The following is a 23,503-nucleotide window of genomic DNA, read 5'->3' on the forward strand; positions in this document are numbered from 1 at the left end:
TAGCCTTATGGGACTGAGGTGTCCTTCTACCTATGGGCCTTAGGTTTGTCCTTCAAGATACCTGGCCCCCTATCTGTATAGAGATGACTGATAGATGTGTTCTTCTACCTAGCCTTATGTTGGCTGATGGGACTGAGGTGTTCTTCTACCTAGCCTTATGTTGGCTGATGGGACTGAGGTGTTCTTCTACCTATCTATCTAAGCCAACGTATCTACAGTGTTTTTATACTTTTCACATATTATTTACGTGCCGATGACACGGCCGCATATTGAGATATTGAAAAGGTTACAATCTGTGCTTGGGGTTTAGAGATGATACAAGATAGCCTGGGCCCCCCCTGGATATGTGTTTAGAGATGATACAAGATAGCCTGGGCCCCCTGGATGTGTTTAGAGATGATACAAGATAGCCTGGGCCCCCTGGATGTGTTTAGAGATGATACAAGATAGCCTGGGCCCCCATATCTGTTTAGAGATGATACAAGATAGCCTGGGCCCCCTGGATGTGTTTAGAGATGATACAAGATAGCCTGGCCCCCATATCTGTTTAGAGATGATACAATATAGCCTGGGCCCCCTGGATGTGTTTAGAGATGATACAAGATAGCCTGGGCCCCCTGGATGTGTTTAGAGATGATACAAGATAGCCTGGGCCCCTGGATGTGTTTAGAGATGATACAAGATAGCCTGGGCCCCCATATCTGTTTAGAGATGATACAAGATAGCCTGGGCCCCCATATCTGTTTAGAGATGATACAAGATAGCCTGGCCCCCATATCTGTTTAGAGATGATACAAGATAGCCTGGCCCCCATATCTGTTTAGAGATGATACAAGATAGCCTGGGCCCCCTGGATGTGTTTAGAGATGATACAAGATAGCCTGGGCCCCCTGGATGTGTTTAGAGATGATACAAGATAGCCTGGCCCCCATATCTGTTTAGAGATGATACAAGATAGCCTGGCCCCCATATCTGTTTAGAGATGATACAAGATAGCCTGGCCCCCATATCTGTTTAGAGATGATACAAGATAGCCTGGCCCCCATATCTGTTTGTGCTCTCACCAACTCCATTTCTCATTGTCATGAGTTGTCATAACAACACAATCAGACAGGTACCCAGGCTAGATTTACATTTACATTTAAGTCATTTAGCAGACGCTCTTATCCAGAGCGACTTACAATAAAAGACAGGTTGTAACAATGTATGTACTGACAACAACAAAAGTATATATTTTATGTCCAGTAATAGGCCAATAGAAGAAGCACTGAACCACCAAGGGCTTTCTTTCTTGGATCTAGAAAAACGTGTTAAAAGAGACCAAGACTAACTCTGACTGACTCCATTTTGATTTGTTAAAATGGGATTTATATTTAACAGATACTACACTTCTGTTTTCAGCATGAACGTTTTCTATGTTTTCTTGAATGGGATTTTCTATTTGAGGCTTGTGCCCACAGGGCTCTGGTCAAAAGTAGTGCACTATGTAGGGAACAGGTGTGCTATTTGGGACAACAAAAAAAAAAATCTTGATTCCCAAAATAGTGTACAGGAATACAGAAACTGGTTATTGTTTACAGAAAGACAATTCTACGTGTAGAATGTTGTGTATATCTGAAATATGGACACGATCACTTTTTTTATTGTCCTGTACAACCAGATATAAATAAGGAAGTGATGTCAGAACTAAATATACAGATTATGCCGAACAAACCCATTGGCTGATTCATTGACTCCAGATGTGTTCATCATTTCAAACAGGAAATCAGGAAAAACCTTTTATAGACAATAGTGTTATAACAATATGAAAAGACGATGCCGTGAACAACTAACGTGTTTACGATCCAGAGGATATATGATTTAACACCCGTTTTCTAGAACGTTCTCTCCTCATTTTATTGCAGAAGCCAGACTATTTAATTGTTTAGGTAGAGAGCCTGTTGTAGCCTGGCCAGTGTCACCAGTGGATTGTCGCTGTCCTCTCCTACAGGGTAGTGGACAGAAGAGTCCTGTTGGAAGGAGCTCCTGGAGATATATCCCAGGTCTGACCCACTGATGGGTCTCTTCTCCTGGGCAACAGGCTTCATCACCTCCCCACCACCCTCCTCCATCTCTACCGGCTGGGAGTGGGTTATCTCTGGCAGGGGAGGGAGGTACTGAATCTGAATATCCATTGGTACGGGTGGGGTAACCTGGATGGAGCTGAAGGACAGATGTGATTGGCCCATCTTGACAGGAAGTGATAGGTCCATCTCTCCACGCGGTTGTGATAGGTAGCCGTTCTCTGTGGACACAGAGGTGATTTCTGGGATACCACTGAGACCACAGAGTGACAGCTGGAGAGACATGAGTTGTTCCAGGGTGTCAACAGAGGGTTGACAAGAAGGACTGTATGCCTCCTCCTCTTCCTCGTTCTCTAGAGGGCAACGGTCTGCTGTTCCCCACCTCTCCTGTAGGTGGAGACAGTTCTCTCTGGCCAAGGGTGGCTCACTCGGGAGAAGATCTGACAACCCACAGGGTTGACTCTCCAGGGCATTGGGGTGCAGATCAGAGTTAAGTACCCCGGGTGGGGCCTCAACGACTGGGTATGACGGGTACACCTGGTGGCTGTCGGAGTTGACCCTTGGAAGAAGCTCCAGCACACACGTCCCATGACCTGGAAGAAGATGACTTTATTAATACCTCCCAGACAGACATTTCTTCTGTTGTACCAAACCCCTTTAGCCTGGGCACCAGTCTGTTTGTGCTATTATTCCACTCCCCTCTGATAACCTTACCTTCCAGTTTCACTTCAGGAGTCGAGACCCGGACTCCCTGGCTGTCTTCATTGATCTCTACATCATAGCTGGAGATTGGAGGCCCCTTCCTGTATTCTGGAACACACTCTAGAACAGGTGGCCCCTTCCTGTACTCTGGAACAAACTCTAGAACAGGTGGCCCCTTCCTGTATTCTGGAACAAACTCTAGAACAGGTGGCCCATTCCTGTATTCTGGAACAAACTCTAGAACAGGTGGCCCCTTCCTGTATTCTGGAACAAACTCTAGAACAGGTGGCCCATTAATGTATTCTGGAACAAACTCTAGAACAGGTGGCCCATTAATGTATTCTGGAACAAACTCTAGAACAGGTGGCCCATTCCTGAACTCTGGAACAAACTCTAGAACAGGTGGCCCCTTCCTGTATTCTGGAACAAACTCTAGAACAGGTGGCCCATTCCTGTATTCTGGAACAAACTCTAGAACAGGCGCGACCGGCTTTTCCAGTAGAGCGTCATACTCTGTTACTGCGAACACTTCCTCCTCTGCGTTGATGTCAACACACTCCTGTTCAAACCAGTCTGGGTTCTCTAACTGGAACGCCTGGAAGGCTTCGATGGCGTCACGCAGATCCCTCCCCGATGGACATTTGAAGTACTCTTCCACTCCGATCCCCTCGATGTGGCTGACCTGATTTGAATTAAATCATTCATTTTATTTGACACGTTCAAAATATACTGAACAAAAAAAATATAAATGCAACAACTTTGAAGATTTTACTGAGTTACAGTTCATATCAGGAAATCAGTAAATGGAAATACATTTATTGGGCCATAATCTGTGGATTTCACATGACTGGGCAGGGGCACAGCCGTGGGTGGGGGGCATAGGCCCACCCACTTGGCAGCCAGGCCCAGTTTATCAGGAGCCAGGCCCACCCACTTGGCAGCCAGGCCCACCCACTAAGGAGCCAGGCCCAGTTAATCAGGAGCCAGGCCCACCCACTTGCCAGCCAGGCCCACCCACTAAGGAGCCAGGCCCAGTTAATCAGGAGCCAGGCCCACCCACTTGGCAGCCAGACCCACCCACTAAGGAGCCAGGCCCACCCACTTGGCAGCCAGACCCACCCACTAAGGAGCCAGGCCCAGTCAATCAGGAGCCAGGCCCACCCACTTGCCAGCCAGGCCCACCCACTAAGGAGCCAGGCCCAGTTAATCAGGAGCCAGGCCCACCCACTTGCCAGCCAGGCCCACCCACTAAGGAGCCAGGCCCAGTTAATCAGGAGCCAGGCCCACCCACTTGGCAGCCAGACCCACCCACTAAGGAGCCAGGCCCACCCACTTGGCAGCCAGACCCACCCACTAAGGAGCCAGGCCCAGTTAATCAGGAGCCAGGCCCACCCACTTGCCAGCCAGGCCCACCCACTAAGGAGCCAGGCCCATCCACTAAGGAGCCAGGCCAACCCACTAAGGAGCCAGGCCCATCCACTAAGGAGCCAGGCCCACCCACTTGGCAGGCAGGCCCAGTTAATCAAGAGCCAGGCCCACCCACTTGGCAGCCAGGCCCACCCACTAAGGAGCCAGGCCCACCCACTAAGGAGCCAGGCCCATCCACTAAGGAGCCAGGCCCATCCACTAAGGAGCCAGGCCCATCCACTAAGGAGCCAGGCCCACCCACTAAGGAGCCAGGCCCATCCACTAAGGAGCCAGGCCCACCCACTAAGGAGCCAGGCCCACCCACTAAGGAGCCAGGCCCATCCACTAAGGAGCCAGGCCCACCCACTTGGCAGCCAGGCCCATCCACTAAGGAGCCAGGGCCACCCACTAAGGAGCCAGGCCCATCCACTAAGGAGCCAGGCCCAGTTAATGCCAGCCAGGCCCCCCACAAAGCCAGGCCCAGTTAATCAGAGCCAGGCCCAAATATTCCAGCCAGGCCCACCCATTTTTAAGGAGCCAGGCCCAGTTAATCAGGAGCCAGGCCCACCCACTTGGCAGCCAGACCCACCCACTGAGCCAGGCCCACCCACTTGGCAGCCAGCCACCCACTAAGGAGCCAGGCCCAGTTAATCAGGAGCCAGGCCCACCCATTGCCAGCCAGGCCCACCCAAAGGAGCCAGGCCCATCCACTAAGGAGCCAGGCCAACCCACTAAGGAGCCAGGCCCATCCACTAAGGAGCCAGGCCCACCCACTTGGCAGGCAGGCCCAGTTAATCAAGAGCCAGGCCCCTTCACTTGGCAGCCAGGCCCACCCACTAAGGAGCCAGGCCCACCCACTAAGGAGCCAGACCCATCCACTAAGGAGCCAGGCCCATCCACTAAGGAGCCAGGCCCATCCACTAAGGAGCCAGGCCCACCCAGTCAGGAGCCAGGCCCATCCACTAAGGAGCCAGGCCCACCCACTAAGGAGCCAGGCCCACCCACTAAGGAGCCAGGCCCATCCACTAAGGAGCCAGGCCCACCCACTTGGCAGCCAGGCCCATCCACTAAGGAGCCAGGGCCACCCACTAAGGAGCCAGGCCCATCCACTAAGGAGCCAGGCCCAGTTAATCAGAATGTGTTTTTCCCCCACAAAAGGGCTTTATTACAGACATAAATATTCCTCAGCACATTTTTTAAGTGGCCCTTTTATTGTTCCCAGCACAAGGTGCACCTGTGTAATGATCATGCTGTTTAATCAGCTTCTTGATATGCCACACCTGTCAGGTAGATGGATTATCTTGGCAAAAGAGAATATGCTCACTAACAGGGATGTAAAACAAATTTGTGAACAACATTTGAGAAAAAAATCAAATATATATATTATATGCCATTTAGCAGACGCTTTTATCCAAAGCGACTTACAGTCATGTGTGCATACATTCTACATATGGGTGGTGAATTCAACATAATGGAGAAGCGCCATGCTTACCAACTTACAGAAGGTCCACATAAAGAGCTTCCTCAGCCATGAGAGTTCTGGTACAATAATACATTCAACGTAATGGAGAAGCTAGCATCTTATCTGTCACTTAATAATTTAATGCATTCATTTTTTTTAACGTAGTTATGACACATTGATTAGACGATCACTCGTATTTCATGTGTCACAACGATTCATCGATACGTACAGTTATGCTATGAAGCTGGTAAAGTTGTCTCGCGCACCTACAGTGCTGGTCATTTTTAAAAAGCTAGCTAACTGATGGGATGCAAACAATGTTATTCCCCAAAGACATCTCAACACGACAATCTGTTTCAGTAGTTATTGTTAGCTAGCTAGGACAGGCAACAGGGTTAAGTATCGTCAGCTAGCTAGGACAGGCAACAGGGTTAAGTATCGTTAGCTAGCTAGGACAAGCAACAGGGTTAAGTATCGTCAGCTAGCTAGGACAGGCAACAGGGTTAAGTATCGTCAGCTAGCTAGGACAGGCAACAGGGTTAAGTATCGTTAGCTAGCTAGGACAGGCAACAGGGTTAAGTATCGTCAGCTAGCTAGGACAGGCAACAGGGTTAAGTATCGTCAGCTAGCTAGGACAGGCAACAGGGTTAAGTATCGTTAGCTAGCTAGGACAAGCAACAGGGTTAAGTATCGTCAGCTAGCTAGGACAGGCAACAGGGTTAAGTATCGTCAGCTAGCTAGGACAGGCAACAGGGTTAAGTAGCGTTAGCTAGCTACATATATAGCTACAGTTGTTTACATACACTTAGGTTGGAGTCATTAAAACCACTCCACAAATTTCTTGTTAACAAATTATAGTTTTGGCAAGTCGGTTAGGACATCTACTTTGTGCATGACACAAGTCATTTTTCCAACAATTGTTTTCAGACAGATTATTTCACTTATAATTCACTGTATCACAATTGCAGTGGGTCAGAAGTTTACATACACTAAGTTGACTGTGCCTTTAAACAGCTTGGAAAATTCCAGAAAATGATGTCATGGCTTTAGAAGCTTCTGATAGGCTGATTGACATAATTTGAGTCAATTGGAGGTGTACCTGTGGATGTATTTTAAGGCCTACCTTCAAACTCAGTGCCTCTTTGCTTGACACCATGGGAAAATCAAAAGAAATCAGCCAAGACCTCAGAAAACAATTGTAGACCTCCACAAGTCTGGTTCATCCTTGGAAGCAATTTACAAACACCTGAAGGTGCCACGTTCATCTGTACAAACAATAGTACACAAGTATAAACACCATGGGACCACCCAGCCGTCATACCGCTCAGGAAGGAGACTCGTTCTGTCTCCTGGAGATGAACGTACTTTGGAGCGAAAGGTGCAAATCAATCCCACAACAGCAAAGGACCTTGTGAAGATGCTGGAGGAAACAGGTACAGAAGTATCTATATCCACAGTCAAACCAGTCATATATCGACATAACCTGAAAGGCCACTCAGCAAGGAAGAAGACACTGCTCCAAAACTGCCATAAAAAGCCAGACTACGGTTTGCAACTGCACATCGGGACAAAGATCGTACTTTTTGGAGAAATGTCTGATGTCTGATGAAACAAAAATAGAACTGTTTGGCCATAATGACCATCGTTATGTTTGGAGGAAAAAGGGGGAGGCTTGCAAGCCGAAGAACACCATCAAAACCGTGAAGCACGGGGGGTGGCAGCCTCATGTTGTGGGGGTGCTTTGCTGCAGGAGGACGGACTGGTGCACTTCACAAAATAGATGGCATCATGAGGGAGGAAAATTATGTGGATATATTAAAACAACATCTCAAGACATCAGTCAGGAAGTTAAAGCTTGGTCAAAAATGGGTCTTCCAAATGGACAATGACCCCAAGCATACTTCCAAAGTCGTGGCAAAATGGCTAAAGGACAACAAAGTCAAGGTATTGGAGTGGCCATCACAAAGCCCTGACCTCAATCCCATAGAACATTTTTGGGCATGGATGTCACCGAGTAGACTGATACCCCATTTCATTGCTTCACATTCCAACCTTGTTTAACATTATCTAGTCTAAATATGTGACTCCACCAATTGTAACCTTCTGCCTCACTTTCAAAGAGGTACTTTTATTTTGAAGGCAAACCGCAAAGTCCACTAATTGTGCCTAATTCCTTATTGTGGCTAGCTTCACAACACATAACCCGGTCCGGTCGAGCCTCACTAGCCAGATGAAGCTAGCTGGCTGCTTATAACGTTAGCTCTTATAACGTTAGCTTTGGGCAACAGGGTTAAGTAGCTGGCTAGCTATTTATTTTCATGAACTGAAGTACAATTTCAATAGTCGAACAACCAAGTGGCTACCTAGCTAATACTTACTCACAAGGATTCCTAAATCATTGCTAAGAATAATGAAAATGGCTGCAGTTTCTACTGGTCATTGTTTTCAGGCTGGTTGTATTGGTGCTAGCTAGGTACCAAGCTAAAGCTAACTAGGTACCAAGCTAAAGCTAACTAGGTACCAAGCTAAAGCTAGCTAGGTACCAAGCTAAAGCTAACTAGGTACTACGCTAAAGCTAGCTAGGTACCAAGCTAAAGCTAACTAGGTACCAAGCTAAAGCTAGCTAGGTACCAAGCTAAAGCTAACTAGGTACCAAGCTAAAGCTAGCTAGGTACCAAGCTAAAGCTAACTAGGTACCAAGCTAAAGCTAGCTAGGTACCAAGCTAAAGCTAACTAGGTACCAAGCTAAAGCTAGCTAGGTACCAAGCTAAAGCTAACTAGGTACCAAGCTAAAGCTAACTAGGTACCAAGCTAAAGCTAACTAGGTACCAAGCTAAAGCTAACTAGGTACCAAGCTAAAGCTAGCTAGGTACCAAGCTAAAGCTAGCTAGGTACCCAGAAGTTGTAGGTCGAACAAATGATGCTTTATTACATTTACATTTACATTTAAGTCATTTAGCAGACGCTCTTATCCAGAGCGACTTACAACTAGGCATACACCTTATGACAACCAGTGGAACAGCCACTTGCATCTAAATCAAATTATTTTATTACCAGGGGGATTAGGATTACCCTTACTTACCCTATCCTAGGTATTCCTTGAAGAGGTGGGGTTGCTGTGTCTCCGGAAGGTGGTGATTGACTCCGCTGTCCTGGCGTTATGAGGGAGTTTGTTCCACCATTGGGGGCCAGAGCAGCGAACAGTTTTGACTGGGCTGATGCGGGAACTATGTACCAACGTTATGTAGGTATTGAAAACACATCGTTCGTGGCCGGTGTTTGGATGTTTTCAGACTTTTTTGTACAGCTTTGACAGAGCTACTGTATCGTTTTTGACACTCAAAGACCCAAACGGCGTTCCATAGTGTGTCGTGAAGCTAATAGCAGTGACGCTATTATTACGTTATCCGGTAGGGCAACATCTGAAAAATAGCACACTTTGTAGTGTGTACCGGTGCTGTCTGCTCGATCCACACAGCAGACATTGTGGACGTTAGGTTAGAATTACGTCCTGTACCTACGTTATGTAGGTACGTTATGTAGGTACGTTATATAGGTACGTTATGTAGGTACGTTATGTAGGTACGTTATATAGGTATGACACGTCAGCTATGCCATCCGGTTTTTAACATCGACGTTAAACAAGACATCGGGCCGATACAGATGTCGTCATTTTTTAGCTAATATCGTCCGATTCTGATGTTTTCACCGATATATCGTGCGTCCCCCAACTATTACCTTTAGAAAGCTGGGACCAGACTGGCCGTACCTGTCCCATACACTAGGGTACAGAACAACAGACCAGGCAGGAAGCATAGGGAGATCCCATCAACAAACTGACCTGTCCCGGTGCGTACTTCTCCTGGTCCAGGATCCTGAAGCAGAGCTCCTCAAAGTGCTTCATCAGCTTGTACTTCACAGCGATGTCGAAGACAGACGGCACGTCTCGCTCGCTGCCGACCTCGTCAAAGTAGGCCACCATGTACTTCCCCAGCGCGGCGGCCTGCTGCATGTCGGGCAGGAAGAGGTTGAGGGCCGGCGTCAGCATGTCGTCGATGGGCGACCGGAGGTCCTCTCTTAACGTCACACGACTCTGGCCACACATCGCCCTCCACTTGGCCTGGACGCCACGAGAACAGAGGATCAGGATCTTGTCTGATGATTTGTTGACCTGTAGGAAAGAAGCGGAGAGAGGAAGAGGAGAGGAGAGAAGAGAAGAGAGGGGGAGGAGAGAAGAGGACAAGAGAGGAGAGGAGGAAAGAGAAGAGGAGAGAAGAGGACAAGAGAGGAGAGGAGGGAAGAGAAGAGAGGGGGAGGAGAGAAGAGAAGAGGAGAGAGGGGGAGGAGAGGACAAGAGAGGAGAGGAGGGAAAGAGAAGAGGAGAGAGGGGGAGGAGAGGACAAGAGAGGAGAGGAGGGAAGAGAAGAGGAGAGAGGGAGAGGAGAGAAGAGAGGGAGAGGAGAGAAGAGGAGAGAGGGAGAGGAGAGAAGAGGAGAGAGGGGGAGGAGAGGAGAGAATAAGAGGAGAGGAGAGAAGAGGAGAGAGGGGGAGGAGAGGAGAGAATAAGAGGAGAGGAGAGAGGGGGAGGAGAGGAGAGAATAAGAGGAGAGGAGAGGAGAGAGGGGGAGGAGAGGAGAGAATAAGAGGAGAGGAGAGAAGAGGAGAGAATAAAAAAAGGAGAGGAGAGGAGAGAAGACAATAAAAGAAAAAAGAGGAGAAGAGAAGAAGAAAAGAGGGGGACAGAAGAGAGGAGAAGGCAAAAGAAGAGGAGAGGAGAAAATAGGAGGAGAGGAGAGAAGAGTAGAAAATAAAAGAAGGGAAGAGAGGGGAGGGGAGAGGAGAGAATAAGAGGAGAGGAGAGAAGAGTAGAAAATAAAAGAAGAGAAGAGAGGGGAGGGGAGGGGAGGAGAGGGAGAGGAGAGAAGAGAAGAGAGAGGAGAGGAGAGGAGAGGAGAGGAGAGGAGAGGGGATAGGAGAGAAGAGAAGAAAATAAAAGAAGAGAAGAGAGGGGAGGGGAGGGTAGAGGAGAGGAGAGAGGGGAGGGGAGGGGAGAGAAGAGAAGAGAGGGGAGAGACAGATTCATCAATCTATCCATCTGTGGAAACAGATTTTTGTCCTTGCTAAAGAGAACAACGGTACAGGGTCTGAAACCAACAACACTTTTACTTCCTAACCGTCTAGTCCTCTTCTCTACTGGGCCTGTATGTATAAAGCGTTTCAGAGTAGGACAACTGATCTAGGAGCAGTTTAGCCTTTTAGATTATATTGATGGATATTACATGAACAAGGGACACCTGATCCTAGATCAGCACTCCTGGTGTCTACCCACCTGTTGTCTCTGCCACTCCAGCCAGGGTAGTCTCCCCACAGTGCCCAGCCAGGTTGTGTCTAGGAGGTCCAACACAACCTCAGTTCCACACTTGGCCTGGAGGAAGGCACAGAGCTTCAGGACTATCTTCCTGTAGAGAGGATGGTCCTGAGAGTAGATCACCAACACCTTGGGAGGAACCCTGGGGAGATGAGGAGTCTGGGCCTCTGGCTCTACAGCTGGGGGATAGGGGCCTGGTGGGACTGAAGGAGAGACAGAGAGGGAAGGAGGGGAGGGAGAGAGAGAGAGATGGAGGTAGGGAGGGAGCGAGAGAGGGAAGGGAGGGAGAGATGGAGAGACAGAGAGGGGAGGAGGGGAGGGAGAGAGAGAGAGATGGAGGTAGGGAGGGAGCGAGAGAGGGAAGGGAGGGAGAGACAGAGAAAGACAGAGAGGGGAGGAGGGGAGGGAAGGGAGGGAGAGACAGAGACAGAGAGGGAAGGAGGGGAGGGAAAGAGAAAGAGATGGAGGTAGAGAGGGAGAGAGAGAGGGAAGGGAGGTAGAGATGGAGAGACAGAGGGAAGGAGGGAGGGGAGGGAAAGAGAGAGATGGAGGTAGGGAGGGGAGGGAAGGGAGGGAGAGACAGAGAAAGACAGAGAGGGAAGGAGGGGAGGGAAAGAGAGAGATGGAGGTAGGGAGGGAGAGAGAGAGGGAAGGGAGGGAGAGAGAGAGAGAAGGGAGGGAGAGGAGGAGAAAGAGCAATAAAGAGAATAATGAGAAAATGAAAAAAGAGAACAAGAAGATAGCAATAAAAGTATCAACTAGAAACATGAAACAGGAAGTCAGATTGATGCTCCTCCTCTCCTCCCACGGACCATTTAGTCCCAAAATCCATCCTCATTTCTTAACGATCCTATTCTGCTAATGTCTTAATTAATGTCATGCATTTAGTTATGGCTACATGCCCGTACAGTAATGAAGCATATTATATACATATTATATATGCCTTCATTTCTGAACAGCCAAAGTAAGTCAAATAGAGACTTGTCAAAATAACTTGTTTGTCACGAAGGAGAACTGAATAACCGATTTCCAATACATTTTGAGTGAGAGATATTGAGTGAGCTATATTAAGTGAGAGATAATAAGTGAGCGATAATAAGTGAGAGATATTAAGTGAACGATAATAAGTGAGAGATAATAAGTGAGAGATAATAAGTGAGAGAGAGATAATAAGTGAGAGATAATAAGTGAGCGATAATAAGTGAGAGATAATAAGTGAGCGATAATAAGTGAGAGATAATAAGTGAGAGATAATAAGTGAGAGATAATAAAGTGAGAGATAATAAGTGAGAGATATTAAGTGAGACGATAATAAGTGAGAGATATTAAGTGAGATAATAAGTGAGCGATAATAAGTGAGAGATAATAAGTGAGCGATAATAAGTGAGAGATAATAAGTGAGAGATAATAAGTGAGAGATAATAAGTGAGAGATAATAAGTGAGCGATAATAAGTGAGAGATAATAAGTGAGAGATAATAAGTGAGAGATAATAAGTGAGAGATATTAAGTGAGAGATAATAAGTGAGAGATAATAAGTGAGAGATATTAAGTGAGCGATAATAAGTGAGAGAGAGATAATAAGTGAGCGAGAGATAATAAGTGAGAGATATAAGTGAGAGATAATAAGTGAGAGATAATAAGTGAGCGATAATAAGTGAGAGATAATAAGTGAGCGATAATAAGTGAGAGATAATAAGTGAGAGATAATAAGTGAGAGATAATAAGCGAGAGATAATAAGTGAGAGATAATAAGTGAGAGATAATAAGCGAGAGATAATAAGTGAGAGATAATAAGTGAGCGATAATAAGTGAGAGATAATGGAGCGATAATACCTTTCTTTGAGTAGATAATACCATTGAGAGAATAAGTCTATCCTAATTTTTAACCATGTAATATAATAACTTGTTGAGAGACCTAATAACGTTTTCCTTCTTCGTATAATAAGTGAGCGATAATAAGTGAGAGATTACTAGGTGAGAGATACAACAGATCAAGAGATAATAAGTGAGAGATATTAAGTTTGAGGAAACATAAGGTTGAGAGATAATAGGTGAGAGGTCTGGGGATAATAACACTGACAGATAGCCATAAGTGGCTTAAAGGGAAAACATAAGATATATGAACTCCCGTATCTTTCTACTGGATAATCACAGACTACAGGTAGATGCCTAAGCGAGAGATAATAAGTGACCGATAATTCCCTGTTTTCGATTTGGCATCTCTCCTCAACTCACCTTGTTCTAAAATGGTCCGTCATTTGTCCCTCAGTCGAGACAACAGACCATTCCACCGAGCAGCAGCACCATCGCGGCTGCTACGGCTGTGTGGACTTTAGGAGATGAAGAATCTCCCGTTAACACAGTTGGAGAGGTCTCTGAAATCACATCAGCATGTTGTTAGTGGAGAACATGAAATCTATCCTAATTTTTAACCATGTAATATAATAGACTTGTTGATTAACCTACCACATATGTTAAACGTTTTCCTTCGTCGTACACAGTCGTTGTTGCAACGGCTAAAAAACGGATGGATCTAGTAGGACGAAAACGAAGCTTTTACTAGGCCACTATCGGGTACACACAACAGATCAACAACATGAATGTCTATAGCATTGCTGAACACTGCCGAGCTGTTTGACGGAAACACAAGTAGGTTGTAAAGTTGTAAAGGAGGACTTACCTCCACATCAAAATAGCAACAGGTCTGGGGCCACTTCTCCAGGTCAAACACTACATTCAGCCACGTCTGGTTGGTCTTAAAGGGAAAACATAAGATATATGAACTCCCGTATCTTTCTACTGGATCTCTACATCACAGACTACAGGTACACAGTGCCTCACTAAAAAGCAGTCATGACAGCCCTTTCTAACGGTCTTCAGACCATTCCAGATTTGGTTATGTGACAGCCTTGTTCTAAAATGGATTGCATCATTTGTCCCTCAGGGCCTAAACACAATAGGGGAAAGATAATGACATCACAATATCCCGTAATGACATCACAATATCCCGTAATGACATCACAATATCCCGTGAAAATGACATCAGACAAGGTTCACCTTCCAACCATAATACACAGCCAAGACAACACAGGAGTGGCTTTGGGACAAGTCTCTGAATGTCCTTGAGTGGACCAACCAGAGCTTAGACTTGAACCCGACCGAACATCTCTGGAGAGACCTGATAATAGCTGTGCACTCCCCATCTAACTTGACAGAGCTTGAGAGGATCTGCAGAGAAGAATGGTAGAAACTCCCCAAATACAGGATTGCCAAGCTTGTAGCGTCATACCCAAGAAGAATAGATGCTGTCATCGCTAGCAAAGATGCTTCAACAAAATACTGAATACTTATGTAAATGTGATATTTCCAGGCTTTTTTTTATTTTTATACAATTTCTAAAAAACTGTTTTTGCTTTTTCATTATGGGGTATTGTGATGTCATTATGGGATATTGTGTTGTCATTATGGGATATTGTGATGTCATTATGGCGTATTGTGATGTCATTATGGGATATTGTGATGTCATTATGGCGTATTGTGATGTCATTATGGGATATTGTGATGTCATTATGGGGTATTGTGATGTCATTATGGGGTATTGTGATATCATTATGGGATATTGTGATGTCATTATGGGATATTGTGATGTCATTATGGCGTATTGTGATGTCATTATGGGATATTGTGATGTCATTATGGCGTATTGTGATGTCATTATGGGGTATTGTGATGTCATTATGGGGTATTGTGATGTCATTATGGCGTATTGTGATGTCATTATGGGGTATTGTGATGTCATTATGGCGTATTGTGATGTCATTATGGGGTATTGTGATGTCATTATGGGGTATTGTGTGTAGATTGATGAGTAAAAAAAACAATGTAATCCATTTTAGAATAAGGCTGTAACGTAACAACATGTGGAAAAAGGTCAAGGAGTCTGAATACTTTCTGAACGCTCTGTACGTGTGAAGAAGATTAGAATGTGGGGCAGAACCACAGCGATGAAGTGTCTCACAGGATGTGCAGTGTCTCGCTTTGAAAACCTAAATGTTCTAGGTCAAACCACTGGAAGGGAAACCAACACGTCTCCTGTACCGATGTCCTTTGGTGTAGCGAGAAACAGACACAATTCTGCTGATGATGCAGTTCTTTACGCAATGAGAAGGATGTCAACAACAGAAAACGAATAGAGCACCCTATTCCCTATATAGTGCACTACTTTAGACCAGAGCCCTATTCCCTATATAGTACACTACTATAGACCAGAGCCCTATTCCCTATATAGTGCACTACTATAGACCAGAGCCCTATTCCCTATATAGTGCACTACTTTAGACCAGAGCCCTATTCCCTATATAGTGCACTACTATAGACCAGAGCCCTATTCCCTATATAGTGCACTACTTTAGACCAGAGCCCTATTCCCTATATAGTGCACTACTATAGACCAGAGCCCTATTCCCTATATAGTGCACTACTTTAGACCAGAGCCCTATTCCCTATATAGTGCACTACTTTAGACCAGAGCCCTATTCCCTATATAGTGCACTACTATAGACCAGAGCCCTATTCCCTATATAGTGCACTACTATAGACCAGAGCCCTATTCCCTATATAGTGCACTACTATAGACCAGAGCCCTATTCCCTATATAGTACACTACTATAGACCAGAGCCCTATTCCCTATATAGTACACTACTATAGACCAGAGCCCTATTCCCTATATAGTACACTACTTTAGACCAGAGCCCTATTCCCTATATAGTACACTACTATAGACCAGAGCCCTATTCCCTATATAGTACACTACTTTAGACCAGAGCCCTATTCCCTATATAGTACACTACTATAGACCAGAGCCCTATTCCCTATATAGTACACTACTATAGACCAGAGCCCTATTCCCTATATAGTACACTACTATAGACCAGAGCCCTATTCCCTATATAGTGCACTACTATAGACCAGAGCCCTATTCCCTATATAGTGCACTACTATAGACCAGAGCCCTATTCCCTATATAGTGCACTACTATAGACCAGAGCCCTATTCCCTATATAGTGCACTACTATAGACCAGAGCCCTATTCCCTATATAGTACACTACTATAGACCAGAGCCCTATTCCCTATATCCCTATATAGTCACTACTATAGACCAGAGCCCTATTCCCTATATAGTACACTACTATAGACCAGAGCCCTATTCCCTATATAGTACACTACTATAGACCAGAGCCCTATTCCTATATAGTACACTACTATAGACCAGAGCCCTATTCCCTATATAGTACACTACTATAGACCAGAGCCCTATTCCCTATATAGTACACTACTATAGACCAGAGCCCTATTCCCTATATAGTACACTACTATAGACCAGAGCCCTATTCCCTATATAGTGCACTACTATAGACCAGAGCCCTATTCCCTATATAGTGACACTACTATAGACCAGAGCCCTATTCCCTATATACTGCACTACTATAGACCAGACCTAGAGCCACTATTCCCTATATAGTGCACTACTTTAGACCAGAGCCCTATTCCCTATATAGTACACTACTTTAGACCAGAGCCCTATTCCCTATATAGCACACTACTATAGACCAGAGCCCTATTCCCTATATAGTACACTACTATAGACCAGAGCCCTATTACCTATATAGTGCACTACTTTAGACCAGAGCCCTATTCCCTATATAGTACACTACTTTAGACCAGAGCCCTATTCCCTAGTGCACTACTTTAGACCAGAGCCCTATTCCCTATATAGTGCACTACTATAGACCAGAGCCCTATTCCCTATATTGTACACTACTATAGACCAGAGCCCTATTACCTATATAGTGCACTACTATAGACCAGAGCCCTATTCCCTATATTGTACACTACTATAGACCAGAGCCCTATTCCCTATATAGTACACTACTTTTGACCAGAAGCCTATAAGTAGTTCACTTGATAGGGAGTAGGGTGTCATTTGGGATACGCCTTTAGTTTATTTATTTTTTTATTTAACTAGGTATGTCAGTTCAGAACAAATTGTTATTTTACGATGACGGCCTACCCCGGACAAACCCTCCCCTGACCCGGACGACGCTGGGCCAATTGTGCGCCGCCCTACGGGACTCCCGATCAACGACCAGTTGTGATACAGCCCGGGATCGAACCAGGGTCTGCAGTGACGCCTCTAGCACTGAGATGTAGTGCCTCAGACCGCTGCACCATGGTCTGCAGTGACGCCTCTAGCACTGAGATTAGTTAAAGGGAACCTACATATGGTCTGCATTGACTTCTAGCATGAGATAAGGCATTCAGAAGCTGCATTCATATGGCATCTAGCACTGAGATGCAGTTCATACCGCTGCACCATTCTGCAGGCATTCTAAGGCATTGAGATGGTAGTTCATAAGCTGCACCACTCGGGAGGCATTCAGTTAATGGAACCTACATATATCTATTGACTTCATATGGCATTCATATGGCATTCATAAGGCATTCATAAGGCATTCATATGGCATTCATAAGGCATTCATATGGCATTCATATGGCATTCATAAGGCATTCATAAGGCATTCATATGGCATTCATAAGGCATTCATATGGCATTCATAAGGCATTCATAAGGCATTCATAAGGCATTCATATGGCATTCATATGGCATTCATAAGGCATTCATATGGCATTCATAAGGCATTCATAAGGCATTCATAAGGCATTCATATGGCATTCATATGGCATTCTGGAGCACATTCAGTGATGGCATTCTAAGGCATTCAGTGCTGGCATTCATAAGGCATTCAGTGAGCGTGGTTCTTCATGTGGCATTCATAAGGCATTCATAAGGCATTCATAGGCATTCATATGGCATTCATACAGCATTCAAAGGCATTCATATGGCATTCATAAGCATTCAACGTTCATAAGGCATTCATATGGCATTCATAAGGCATTCATAAGGCATTCATAAGGCATTCATAAGGCATTCATAACATTAATAACCATACCATGTCTGTGTCCTGCCATTGTCTGTTGCTGGAGCACAGTAGTGAGACTCTGTAGTTGTGTGAGTGCTGGTCTGTACTGAACCCAACAGTGAGCGTGGTTCTGCCTTGTGGTCCAGCAGACCGCTCCAGCGTAGTGTTAGGTCTCCACAGACTCCCTTCACACAGCAACAAAGGAACCGTGTCAGCACTGAGTAGCAGCATCCCGGAACGTTCTACTACTGGAACGTTCTACTACTGGAACGTTCTACTACTGGAACGTGTTCTACTACTGGAACGTTCTACTACTGGAACGTTCTACTACTGGAATGTTCTACTACTGGAACGTTCTACTACTGGAACGTTCTACTACTGGAACGTTCTACTACTGGAACGTTCTACTACTGGAACGTTCTACTACTGGAATGTTCTACTACTGGAACGTTCTACTACTGGAACGTTCTACTACTGGAACGTTCTACTACTGGAACGTTCTACTACTGGAATGTTCTACTACTGGAACGTTCTACTACTGGAACGTTCTACTACTGGAATGTTCTACTACTGGAATGTTCTACTACTGGAACTACTGGAACGTTCTTTATAGAATATTAGAATTTGAATTACTGGAATGTTCTATTTATTGGAATTTATTTATATGGAATGTTATTGAGGAGTTCCTGTATAAACTGGAACTACTAGTACTGGAATTCTACTACTGGAATGTTCTAGGGTCACTGGAATGTTCTTTGGAATGTTTCTACTACTGGAGTGTAGCCGTTCTACTACTGGAATGTTCACTACTGGAACGTTCTACCTGAACGCAGTCTACTGTTCCCAGGCCGTCTGAAAATAAGAATATGTTCTTAACTGACTTGCCTGGTTCTAAACTAAAATTAAAAAAAAAAAAAAAAAAATCTTATAGAATATTAGATTTGATTATTATTGTCTATTTATTTGATTTATTTATATAAAGGTATTGAGGAGTTCCTGTATAAACAGTACCGGCACCCAAAATTAGGACCTGTTTCAGTCCAAGTCAAGAACCGGTCATAATACACTATGAACATTATACCTGTATGACTTGATTTTAAGATGTTTATTTAACGAGATGTTAATTACAACCACTGACCAATCACCACTTCACATAATATAACAGTAATGTGATTGGTCAATCACCACTTCACATAATATAACAGTCATGTGATTGGTCAATCACCACTTCACATAATATAAACAGTAATGTGATTGGTCAATCACCACTTCACATGATATAAACAGTAATGTGATTGGTCAATCACCACTTCATATAATATAACAGTAATGTGATTGGTCAATCACCACTTCACATAATATAATAGTAATGTGATTGGTCACTCATATAATATAACAGTAATGTGATTGGTCACTCATATAATATAACAGTAATGTGATTGGTCACTCATATAATATAACAGTAATGTGATTGGTCACTCACCGCTCTCCAAACACACCCTGCTCCTCTGAATCTTGGGATCTTTACAATCTAAGGTTAAATAACATCTATTACCTCACTGTTCATGAATGAATTGAATTTAGAACTTAAACATTATAAAAAAGTATGTTTCAGGTATTGAATGAAAATCTGTTGATGCCGATCCGATGTGCAGTAGGAACAGACAGTAGACTCCTGTACAAAGTCTCTACACTGCGTTTGACTAATCTCACCAAAATGTACGGTTCTCACCGGGCACAGTGATATGTTTATCGATGTTGTAACCAGAGTGTTTCAGGTTGGGTTTGGGGAGGTTGGAGACTGAGACAACGTATGACAGGCCGGGTTCAACCACCACTCGATCCAGGGAGAAAGACCACTGAGAGATAATAGAGAGTCTGTTTACTAGGGTGAGTCACGTAAGAATGGATATTTGCCGTTAAATTGATCTCTTGTAATGCCGTCCTACCTTTTCATATGCTGGGTTACGCATGGACATCTTGTCGAAGAATTCGTACCGGACACACAGATTCTGGTTTGTGGCTTCCTTCAAAACATGAAGCTCTGTTCCTTTCAGGGAACTAATGCTTCCTGATGAGAAGAAGAAGGAGGAGATGAAGCAGAAGGTGAAGAAGGAGAAGAAGGTGAAGAAGAAGGTGAAGAAGAAAGAAGAAGGGTAAAGAAGGTGAAGGTAGAAGAAGAAGGGTAGAAGAAGAAGGTGAAGGTAAAGATGAAGGAGAAGATGAAGGAGAAGAAGATGAAGGAGAAGAAGATGAAGGTGAAGAGTAGAAGGTGAAGAAGGTGAAGAAGAGTAAGAAGGTGAAGAAGAGTAAGAAGGTGAAGAAGGTGAAGAAGGTGAAGAAGGTGAAGGAGAAGGTGAAGAAGGAGAAGGTGAAGAAGAGTAAGAAGGTGAAGAAGGTGAAGGAGAAGGTGAAGAAGGAGAAGGTGAAGAAGAGTAAGAAGGTGAAGAAGGTGAAGGAGAAGAAGAAGGAGAAGAAGGAGAAGGTGAAGAAGAAACGTAAAAGTCACAAAGTGCTGATATACTTCTCGTGCTCCTCTCCACTTATTACACATGTAACAAACAGCACCCTATGGCTTAGTGAGCTTTAATAGGGAGGCAAGGTCATGTGACATTGTGATAGTGGCCAGTCAACCCACCGTCATCCTGAGCTTTCCATCGGGCCACTAAAACAGGCACCAGGTGTCCCTCCTCATCTTTTCTAGTGTCCAGCTCCACCTCTAGGTTCACTGGGCTGCTAGGAGTGTAGCGCCAAGGCTTCAACCACCCAGGATCCAGGCAGTTATCTATGGAGGGGAGGGGAGGGGAGGGGAGGAGAGGAGATGGGAGGAGAGGAGAGGGGTGGAGATGGGAGCGGAGGGGGGAGAGGGGAGGGAAGGAGAGAAGAGAAGATGGGAGGGGAGACGAGGGGAGACGAGGAGATGGGAGGGGTGGAGATGGGAGTGGAGGGGGAGGAGAGGGGGAGGGGAGGGGGAGAGGGGAGGAGATGGGAGGGGAGGGGAGGAGAGAGGAGATGGGAGGGGAGGGGGAGAGGGGAGGAGATGGAAGGGGGGGGGGAGAGGGGAGGGGAGGAGAGAAGAGGAGATGGGAGGGGGGAGAGGGGAGGAGATGGGAGGGGAGGGGGAGAGGGAAGAGGAGATGGGGGAGGGATGGGGGGGGGGGAGATGGGAGGGGAGGGGGAGAGAAGAGGAGATGGGAGGGGGAGAGGGGAGGAGATGGGAGGGGAGGGGGAGGAGAGAAGAGGAGATGGGAGGGGAGGGGAGGGGGAGGAGGGGAGCAGAGGGCATTTTAATCCAATATGTCTACTTTGAACAGAAATGTTTTCCATCTTTATTACACTTATTGATGAAGGAAGTGATCGACTATCACATCATAAAGGAACCAGGCAACCGTGATCCCAGCTGGTCTGAACACAATAACCACACTGTGTGGACCAATAGTAACAGTCTACGGTACGTTTAGAGATACTACTCACTGATGTTGGCTTCGCATCTCAAACCCTGCACAAAAAGAGGAATGCACACAGGCACATGAGCAAATGAAAACCATAGAAGAAGAAACAACAACAACTTAGAATGTACGATGGGACTAATCGTGTATTTCTGTTAAGTCTGGCGCAAACCTGACTTCTCTCTGTTTTAGATATATTTCCACACTATGAGGTTGGAATAATATTTGAAATTGTGAAAATGTTGATAATGCCCTTTTTAGTGTAAAGAGCTGTTTGAAAAGCCTTCCTGAAATGGCTGCCCGTTTTAGCGGGATGGAGTGTTGGCCTGCCAGGTGGTAAACTAGTTCATAAAAGACCACTGGAAATGTTGGCCTGCCCAGTGACATCACAAGGCCTGCCCAGTGACATCACAAGGCCTGCCCAGTGACATCACAAGGCCTGCCCAGTGACATCACAAGGCCTGCCCAGTGTCATCACAAGACCTGCCCAGTGACATCACAAGGCCTGCCCAGTGACATCACAAGGCCTGCCCAGTGACATCACAAGGCCTGCCCAGTGACATCACAAGGCCTGCCCAGTGACATCACAAGGCCTGCCCAGTGACATCACAAGGCCTGCCCAGTGACATCACAAGGCCTGCCCAGTGTCATCACAAGGCCTGCCCAGTGACATCACAAGGCCTGCCCAGTGACATCACAAGGCCTGCCCAGTGACATCACAAGGCCTGCCCAGTGACATCACAAGGCCTGCCCAGTGACATCACAAGGCCTGCCCAGTGACATCACAAGGCTTGCCCAGTGACATCACAAGGCTGTAAATTAGATTATTATTATTTTTTAAACAGCTGCATTTGTCCTTTAATAGTTTTGAATGATTTACAAATAAATGTACTTTAGTGGTATTTTTTTTTTGTTAATATGACAATTTCAAAGAATGATAGAATGAGTAGTCATCTCTTTTGATAAGACATTTATCTTATTATGATCAAGTAAATGAGTAGCCTGAGGCATAATTCAAGTCAGCCTGATGGACGGATTATAGATACGGCAAATTACATCTTTTATTTTTTTATGTAACTTTTATTTAACTAAGCAAGTCAGTTAATTAAGAACAAATTCTTATTTACAATAACGTCCTACCCCGGACGACTGGGACCATTGTGCGCCGCACTACGGGACTCCCAATCACCGCCGGATGTACTGATGCAAATGCACTGAGAGAGTTTGACTCTTTTGCCGAATACATTTTTAAAAGTCAGTCGTCATTTACCTCTTGAGTACAGTTTAGTGTGGGCCATTCCAAAATCCGTAGACTTGATGAAGTAGAGACAAACGCCAACAACAATCCCACCGTGAGAAGTAACTTCATTTTCGTTTGGTCAAAAGCAAGTAGCTTTCCTTCCGCAAATCATTTTCACAGCTCAAAAACAACAACACATTTCCAATTGTCATTGGGAATCATAAATGTAGCGCACACGTCACGATTGAAACAAAGGAAAAACTATCTGCAAATCTACAAACGCGCATTTACTGTATAATACAGTAGGCTACACTAGACAGACAATACATTAGATGCCATTCACACGATGAGTCCACGAAATGTCTCATGAAGGTAAATCCCCAGAACTACCCGTGAAGGAAGGTCGGTACGACGTCTAAATGGTTAACTTACTGTAACTTCCTGGTGGTTATGCAAATGAAAAGAACACCTGACCTACTGGAAATATTTTCTTTCCTTCCACTTTGTGTGTGTCAGGTGCGTGGGTATATAGGTGTTCTCCCAAAATTGCACCCTATTTCCTGTGTAGTGCACTACTTTTAACCAGGTCCAATAGGGATCGGGCCAGAAGTAGTGCACTATGAAGGAATAGGGTGCTATTTGGGAAGGTTTCATACAGTACGCGTGTATTATAGTCATTGCACATTTGTATTTCTAGTTAGGCATGTTTCACTCCAAGTTATCATATTTGTATTTGATAACCTTTTTAGATTCTACAACTACATTTAACTATATAACTAGATAACTATATATAACTAGATAACTATGTATAATTAGATAATTATATAT

The 23,503-nt window shown here is 45.0% G+C and overlaps 1 protein-coding gene across 1 annotated transcript; it reads right to left on the reverse strand.

Annotated features, from left to right (window-relative positions):
- Window positions 1-1,604: 1,604 nt before the first annotated feature.
- Window positions 1,605-23,130, reverse strand: il17ra1a (interleukin 17 receptor A1a). Its single transcript, XM_052503382.1, has 14 exons — window positions 22,706-23,130; window positions 21,461-21,485; window positions 20,625-20,771; window positions 19,936-20,057; window positions 19,719-19,845; window positions 19,470-19,517; window positions 18,017-18,171; window positions 13,685-13,759; window positions 13,471-13,537; window positions 13,271-13,379; window positions 10,964-11,231; window positions 9,476-9,805; window positions 2,778-3,447; window positions 1,605-2,656 (listed from the first exon to the last, which is right to left on the reverse strand). The coding sequence occupies exons 1-14, from the start codon at window positions 22,802-22,804 to the stop codon at window positions 1,917-1,919; spliced, it is 2,982 nt and encodes a 993-aa protein (XP_052359342.1). The 5' UTR covers window positions 22,805-23,130; the 3' UTR covers window positions 1,605-1,916.
- Window positions 23,131-23,503: the final 373 nt, after the last annotated feature.

The sequence above is a fragment of the Oncorhynchus keta genome, unplaced genomic scaffold, assembly GCF_023373465.1.
Source record: "Oncorhynchus keta strain PuntledgeMale-10-30-2019 unplaced genomic scaffold, Oket_V2 Un_contig_17309_pilon_pilon, whole genome shotgun sequence".
NCBI classification, from domain to species: domain Eukaryota; kingdom Metazoa; phylum Chordata; class Actinopteri; order Salmoniformes; family Salmonidae; genus Oncorhynchus; species Oncorhynchus keta.